This window comes from Halichoeres trimaculatus, unplaced genomic scaffold (assembly GCF_033239565.1).
Source record: "Halichoeres trimaculatus isolate MK-OKI-2021-1 unplaced genomic scaffold, fHalTri1.1 fHalTri1_scaffold_5, whole genome shotgun sequence".
In the NCBI taxonomy this organism is placed as follows: Eukaryota; Metazoa; Chordata; class Actinopteri; order Labriformes; family Labridae; genus Halichoeres; species Halichoeres trimaculatus.
The window spans coordinates 473,536-481,994 of record NW_027437183.1 but is presented as its reverse complement, the minus strand read 5'-3'; the positions used below and the strand labels follow the sequence as shown (position 1 = coordinate 481,994).

Genomic DNA, 8,459 nt, shown 5'->3' with positions numbered 1-8,459 from the left:
TTAGAAGATGTTGCATTTGTAACCATCATACTCAGCCTTCATGTCTCTTATTTCTTGTCTAAGTTGTCTTACCTCTTCTTCGTGTTTCTTTTTCACCTCTTCCATTTCCTCTTGTTGTCTTCTGTTGGCACGCTCAACTTCCTTTTGAACAGCTTCTTTTGTGAACCAGAACATCTCAGTGTTGTAGCAGCTGCCCCCGTTTTTTCTCACCATGCTCTCAATCTTGTTCAGCAGCTCTCTGGCCTGTCTGCGGTTTTTGTCTTTCTTATTGAAGACCTGGTATCTCCCTCCACAGTCATCAACCAGTTTTTTGACGAAGCTATCACAACCTTTGATGTAACTCTTGATCGACTGACCGTCCAGATCTCCTCCTCTGGTGAATACGATGATGATATAATCTTTGGACTTCTCACCAAAAGCCCTCCTGATCAGTTTCACTGAGTCTTTCTCTTCTGGTGAAATGGCCCCGATCGGCAGCACCAGCAGGAACACGTGAGGACCAGGAGCTAACATCGTGAAACACTTGGAGAGTTCCTCTTGAATCTCTTCATCAGACAGAGTCGTGTTATAAAGGCCGGGCGTGTTGACCACAGTGACCGTCCGTCCATCGATCTCCCCAGTTTCCTTTTCACAGGTGGTGTTGGCTGGTTTTGGGAGGGCTTTGGGAGTGAAAGCCTTTCTGCCTAAAATTATGTTTGCTGTTGAACTTTTTCCACTGCCGGTCTTTCCGATCAACACCACCCTGAGATCATTTTTACTTAGACTGGTTGATCTTCCCATTATTCCCTCTATCTCAGTATCCCACGGCTGTGGAAACTGCTGCTTTTCCTTCATGTTGAGGATAAAGTACCGTCCTTCACAGCTCTGAATGAGCTCCTGGATGTCTTTGTTTTCCTGTAAAAGTTTATCTTTATCTTCAGCCGTCTGATTGGACTCCACTGTGAACAGAATCATGGTGTGAAATTTGACCCGAGACTTGAATGTCTTCTGGATGACCTTGAATTCTTCCTTGTCCTCATCAGTAGGAGGACTCAGAGGTAGGACATGGATTAAGACATTGACACCGTCAGGGTCACACTCAGAGATACACCTGGATAATTCCCTCTGTACTTCCTCTTGAGCTTTTCCAGATAAGCCAGGAAGCTGCAGCACAGAAACCTTTTCTTTCTTTGACTTGTTGGAGGCAGGATGATGCTCTGAAAAGGCCTGAGCTGCAGAAGTCTTCAGTGGTCCCTCCCGTCCACACAAGACCACGTTAAAAACTGTTACTTCATGTGAGGACATGAATCTCAGAGATGAAACGAGTATCTCGCGCACTGAAACAGAAACACAGAGATAGGAGAATAAACTTTAAAAAACCTGCACTGAAGCTGCTTCAGGGTGAAGGGATGGACCTCGGGAACTGCTTTCTTCTTTCAGGTCATTAAACTAGTGAGCTTTAAAAAAGTGTTTAGTTCAACAACAGACCAACGACCTCCTCTGTGCAGCTGACTCTGGACTACTCACTATCCTCATCCTCCTCGATCTCAGTGCAGCATTCGATACCATCTCCCACCCACTGCTCCTGGACTGGCTGGCATTGGGATCACTGGTGCTGCACTTTCCTGGTTCACATCTTACCTCACCGACCGCCAACAATTTGTACAGTTAGGGAACCATAAGTCAGGATGTTTGGGTGTTTCACTGGGTGTTCCCCAGAGGTCAGTCTTGGGTCCACTTCTCTTCATCATTTATCTCCTACCTCTGGGCACAATCCTCCGCCACCATGGGGTCCACTTTCACTGCTACGCCGACGATACTCAGGTCTACATCTCATCCAAACCTACCGCTGCCATCCCTCCCACCTCCCTCATCTTCTGCCTGGAAGATATTCGGAGCTGGATGAGCAGGAATTCCCTGAAGTTCAACAGCAATAAAACAGAGGCCCTGCTCATCGGCTCCAAATCCACCCTCACCAGATCACAATGCACCCCAGTTCCTCCGATCATCATCAACGGCTTCCCTATACCCTTCTCCCCCCAAATACCGTACTCAATATAAGAACCTTCTCCTCACCTACAAAGCTCTGCATGACCTAGCCCCCTCATACCTCTGTGACCTACTCCATGAATACACTCCCTCCCGCACCCTTCGCTCAACCTCTGCTGGACTATTCACAATCCCCACTTCGCGCCTCACAACCGTGGGTGCCCGAGCCTTCAGCAGCTCAGCACCCAGACTGGCCCACTCACTTTAATTGAACACTGCACCTCACTTGCTTTTATCCTGATGATTTGTTTTAATGATGTTTTTATAATGTTGTTTTTATCTTTTGTTGTAAGGTGGCCTTGGATGTCATGAAAGGCGCCTCCAAATAAAATGTATTATTATTATTAGGGCCCGAGCCCCCGAGAATCGGGGGGCGAAGCCCTATTGTAACTGTTAGGATTATTAGGGCCCGAGCCCCCGAGAATCGGGGGGCGAAGCCCTATTGTATCTGTTAGGATTATTAGGGCCCGAGCCCCCGAGAATCGGGGGGCGAAGCCCTATTGTAATCGTTAGGATTATTAGGGCCCGAGCCCCCGAGAATCGGGGCGAGGCCCTCTTGTAACCGTTAGGATTATTATTATTCTTATTATTCTTATTATTATTCTTATTCTTCTTTGTTTCCGCCAAAACAATGCCATTTTGCGTGGCTTTGCCTTGAAGAAAAGGTGAAATGACCTAGCCACAAAATTCTAACTCGGCGAAAAATTTATGATTCCAGTGTCTGCACAAAAATTCATCCCCCCTTGCGCCCCCTAGGGGCTTAAAACTGCAGCCCCTTGGTCTGCTTTAAGCTACAGCCCTGAAATTTGGTGGGTATAACAAGCATGCTCACATGAACAAAAAAGTCTCTTATGACTATCATGAATTCTCAACATGAACTTCGCTATTAGCACGTAAACATGGGATTTTCACGATTTGCAGCCTACACATTTCAATGAACTTGTCCTAGGGCCTTTGTCACACCAACTCCAAACTTGCCATGTGTATACTACACACATTGAACATTAATAATCATAATACAATTTACAGAATAATTTTCCGTTTTGCCAGGACACGGGCTCAAAGTTCGGCATTTTTCAACTTTGTCCAATCTTCACCAAAATCAAGACACATGTTCAGTGTTAAGCCCTGGACACAGCCATGTCCCTATTCCTCCCAGAAATTACCATGCCTCCTGATGGCAATGGCCTGAAATTGCCAAAATTACGTTTATAGGCTATGTATTTCAATGAACTACTCCCAGGTTTTGACTAACATGAACTCCAAACTTGGCTTGTGGAAACTACACACATTAAAGATGAACACTTACAATACAATTCTTATCATCTTGTATGGCTCGGCCACAAATGGCCGCCAAAGTTCACCATTTTGCTACTTCATGAAAATCTTAATAGCTCTCTTGTACAATGTTGGATCAGGCCCAAAATGCACACACATGTTAACTCTCCCATCTCCAACACATCCATATACTTCTTTTCATCTAACAGTACAGCGCCCCTTACTGTTAACAGGAAGTAATGTCTTTTACTCTCTGATTTATAGCCTCTTCATTTTTTGCCATTTTCTTTTTCATTTAACTTGCAAATGTCTGGCACGCCTTCATAAAGCATTACAAATCAGCTCATGTCCTCAAGGTCAAGGGTGTGTCTATGGCACTAGCTTCACCTCGCTAATGTCAAAACACAGCAGGAAGTAGTACTAACTCAGTCATTTAAGGTCTAATTTCTTCCAAACTTCACACACACCATGAAAGTCCATCCCCCAACTCTTCTATAACCTCAAATCTCTGCTACTGCAATAGCGCCACCCACTGGAAATGCTTGATAATATTATTTCATTAATTTTAACGTTTGCTCCAAATTTTACACACATGAAGTCACTCCCACTCCTGACAGCTGTTGACATGAATTACAGTGATAATGCTGCTCCCCCTATGGTACACTAATCATATCAACTATGCTTTCAATGTACTATGTATGCTTGCTTGCGGGGGAACAACCTCATCCATACACAGAGCTCTTGCTTGAGGCACATTTTGCTGCACTTAGCCCGCTTGGGAATTACCCCAATACGGACCATTTTCCGCGGGGCGAGGGCCCGTCATTGCTGCATGCAGCTATATTTATTATTATTCTTCTTTGTTTCTGCCGATATAATGCCACTTTGCGTGCCTTTGGCTTGAAAAAAAGGCGAAATGACCTAGCCACAAAATTCAAACTCGGCGAAAAATTTATGATTCCACTGTCTCTGCAAAAATTCATCCCCCCTCGCGCCCCCTAGGGGCTTAAAACTGCAGCCCCTTGGTCTGCTTTCAGCTACAACCTTGAAATTTGGTGGGTATAACAAGCATGCCCACATGAACAAAAAAGTCTCTTATGACTATCGTGAATTCTCAACACGAACTTCGCTATTAGCATGTAAACATGGGATTTTGACGATTTGTAGCCTACGCATTTGAATGAACTAGTCCTAGGGCTTTTGTCACAGCAACTCCAAACTTGGCATGTGTATACTACACACATTGAACATTAATAATCATAATACAATTTACAGAATAGTTTTCCGTTTGGCTAGGACACGGGCTCAAAGTTCGGCATTTTTCAACTTTGTCTAATCTGCACCAAAATTTACACACATGTTCAGTGTTAAGCCCTGGACACAGCCATGTCCCTATTCCTCCCAGAAATTACAACGCCTCCTGATGGCAATGGCCTCAAATTGCCAAAATTACGTTTATAGGCTGTGTATTTCAATGAACTACTCCCAGGTTTGGACTAAGATGAACTCCAAACTTGCCTTGTGGAAACTACACACATTGAAGATGAACACTTACAATACAATTCTTATCATCTTGTATGGCGTGCCCACAAATGGCCGCCAAAGTTCACCATTTTGCTACTTCATGAAAATCTTAATAGCTCTCTTGTACAATGTTGGATCAGGCCCAAAATGCACACACATGTTAACTCTCCCATCTCCAACACATCCATATACTTCTTTTCATCTAACACTACAGCGCCCCTTACTGTTAACAGGAACTCATGTCTTTTACTCTCTGATTTATAGCCTCTTCATTTTTTGCCATTTTCTTTTTCATTTAACTTGCAAATGTCTGTCACGCCTTCATAAAGCATTACAAATCAGCTCATGTCCTCAAGGTCGAGGGTGTGTCTATGGCACTAGCTTCACCTCGCTAATGTCAAAACACAGCAGGAAGTAGTACTAACTCAGTCATTTAAGGTCTAATTTCTTCAAAACTTCACACACACCATGAAAGTCCATCCCCCAACTCTTCTATAACCTCAAATCTCTGCTACTGCAATAGCGCCACCCACTGGAAATGCTTGATCATATTATTACATTCATTTTAACGTTTGCTCCAAATTTTACACACATGAAGTCACTCCCACTCCTGACTGCTGTTGACATGAATTACAGTGATAATGCTGCTACCCCTATGGTACATATATCATATCAACTATGCTTTCAATGTACCATGTATGCATGCTTGCAAGGAAACAACCTCATCCATACACAGAGCTCTTGCTTGAGGCACATTTTGCTGCACTTAGCCCGCTTGGGAATTACCCCAATACGGACCATTTTCCGCGGGGCGAGGGCCCGTCATTGCTGCATGCAGCTATATTTCTTCTTCTTCTTCTTATTCTTCTTTGTTTCCGCCAAAACAATGCCATTTTGCGTGGCTTTGCCTTGAAAAAAAGGTGAAATGACCTAGCCACAAAATTCAAACTCGGCGAAAAATTTATGATTCCAGTATCTGCACAAAAATTCATCCCCCCTCGCGCCCCCTAGGGGCTTAAAACTGCAGCCCCTTGGTCTGCTTTAAGCTACAGCCCTGAAATTTGGTGGGTATAACAAGCATGCCTAGATGAATAAAAAAGTCTCTTATGACTATCGTGAATTCTCAACACGAACTTCGCTATTAGCACGTAAACTTGGAATTTTCACGATTTGGAGCCTACGCATTTCAACGAACTAGTCCTAGGGCTTTTGTCACACCAACTCCAAACTTGGCATGTGTATACTACACACATTGAAGATCAAAAGTTATAATACAATTTACAGAATATTTTTCCGTTTGGCTATGACACGGGCTCAAAGTTCGGCGTTTTTCAACTTTGTCCAATCTGCACCCAAATTAACACACATGCTCAGTGTTAAGCCCCAGACACAGCCATGTCATGATTCCCCCCACAAAGCACAACGCCTCCTGATGGCAATGGCTTGAAATTGCCAAAATTACTTTTATAGGCTATGTATTTCAATGAACTACTCCCAGGTTTGGACTAAGATGAACTCCAAACTTGCCTTGTGGAAACTACACACATTGAAGATGAACACTTACAATACAATTCTTATCATCTTGTATGGCGTGGCCACAAATGGCCGCCAAAGTTCACCATTTTGCTTCTTCATGAAAATCTTAATAGTTCTCTTGTACAATGTTGGATCAGGCCCAAAATGCACACACATGATACCTCTCCCATCCCCAACACATCCATATACTTCTTTTCATCTAACACTACAGCGCCCCTTACTGTTAACAGGAACTCATGTCTTTTACTCTCTGATTTATAGCCTCTTCATTTTTGGCCATTTTCTTTTTCATTTAACTTGCAAATGTCTGGCACGCCTTCATAAAGCATTACAAATCAGATCATGTCCTGAAGGTCAATGCTGTGTCTATGCCACTAGCTTCACCTGGCTAATGTCAAAACACAGCAGGAAGTAGTACTAACTCAGTCATTTAAGGTCTAATTTCTTCCAAACTTCACACACACCATGAAAGTCCATCCCCCAACTCTTCTATAACCTCAAATCTCTGCTACTGCAATAGCGCCACCCACTGGAAATGCTTGATAATATTATTACTTTCATTTTAACATTTGCTCCCAATTTTACACACATCAACTCACTCCCACTCCTGACTGCTGTTGACATGCATCACAGTGATAATGCAGCTCCCCCTATTGGACACTAATCATATCCACTATGATTTCAATGTATAATTTATGCTTGCGGGGGAACAACCTCATCCATACACATAGCTCTTGCTTGAGGCACATTTTGCTGCACTTAGGCTGCTTGGGAATTACCCCAAGACGGACCATTTCCCGCGGGGCGAGGGCCCGTCATTGCTGCATGCAGCTATATTTAGTTTTTATTTTTGCATTTTCTTGAAGAAAATATATGGGTCGAAAATGACCCGTAACACCACAGATGTTGTGAAAGTTAATCATTTTTAAATGAAAAAATAAATCAAGCAAATTAATTTCAGAGATGTTTTTCCCTGAGTAATATTCAGGGAACACAACATCCTTTCATTCATTTATATGATTCTCTTGAGATTCATTTTGCTTTTGCTTTTTAAATTGACATCAGGAGGGGGTGGGGGGGCAGAGACCTACAACCTACAACAAAAATATTAAACCCAACATTTTATGGATATGGAAACCTTACAAGGTAACCAAGAGATGAGAAAAAAATTGGATGATAAGATTTTGTTTTTGGTGTATTTTAAAGCTGATTTAAGACAACAGAAACAGTAACAGAAAAGCTAACACAGGAGGAAGGTTAAAAAGGTTAAGGTAAGAAAAACATCACAATATTTACTGGCACATCAAAAGGGACACTTACTGGGTTCATGCAAAGGGAAAAAAATACAAAAAAAAAAATACAAAAAAATCACAATATATTGTGACAGTGGAGGAGAGACCAGTCTGGACTGCAAGGTTTGCTTTTAACAAAAATCACAGTCTATTTACGTTAGGGAAACGGGTAGGGGAGAAAACACAACCAATCTTCTTCCCGGTCTGGGGTAGCCTCTAGTCTGCGGGGTCCAGACTGGTGTCCTCCTGGAGAGAGAGGCAAAAAAAGGGATGGGTTTTTTAAAGCTCACACTTTTTATTTCTGCCCTTCCTGGTCTCAGCCACCTGCTCCTCTCTCTTCTCTTCTCTCTTCTGTCTCCCTTTCCACTCCTCTCACCCCCCAGCACCCTCTGATCTTTGATTGTCTTCAGCTGGGCTCTCTCCAGCCTTGGGTCACCTGGCAGGGTAGGTACCTATGATATGACCCTGCCCAGCTGGTGTCTGCTCAGTCCTCCTCTCTGGCGCCCTCTGCTGGCCATGAGACACCAGTGGTGGGGGGAGACACCACAATATATTTGAGTAAACTGTGTTGAAGATGGCTTATCAAATTTGATACAGCGGGTATATAAGGTCATGTAACTCTGAAACAGTCAATGGCCATTTACTTGCATTTCATGCATTATGTCTAAAATCAAGCAACATACAGTCTTTTTATTTTCAAATGACATAGTTTGCTACATTTAGAGTTAAAACTTAGCTATGAAACTTGCTGTAAGCACGGACCAGAACTGGAGCTACGTTGCCCATGTGTACTGTCAGAAA

At 43.1% G+C, this 8,459-nt stretch overlaps 1 protein-coding gene across 1 annotated transcript; it reads right to left on the bottom strand.

The window, feature by feature from the left end:
• LOC141789997 (GTPase IMAP family member 8-like) lies at positions 1–1,991 on the bottom strand. Its single transcript, XM_074669619.1, has 3 exons — positions 1,827–1,991; positions 1,507–1,573; positions 1–1,316 (listed from the first exon to the last, which is right to left on the bottom strand). The coding sequence occupies exons 1-3, from the start codon at positions 1,989–1,991 to the stop codon at positions 1–3; spliced, it is 1,548 nt and encodes a 515-aa protein (XP_074525720.1).
• Positions 1,992–8,459: the final 6,468 nt, after the last annotated feature.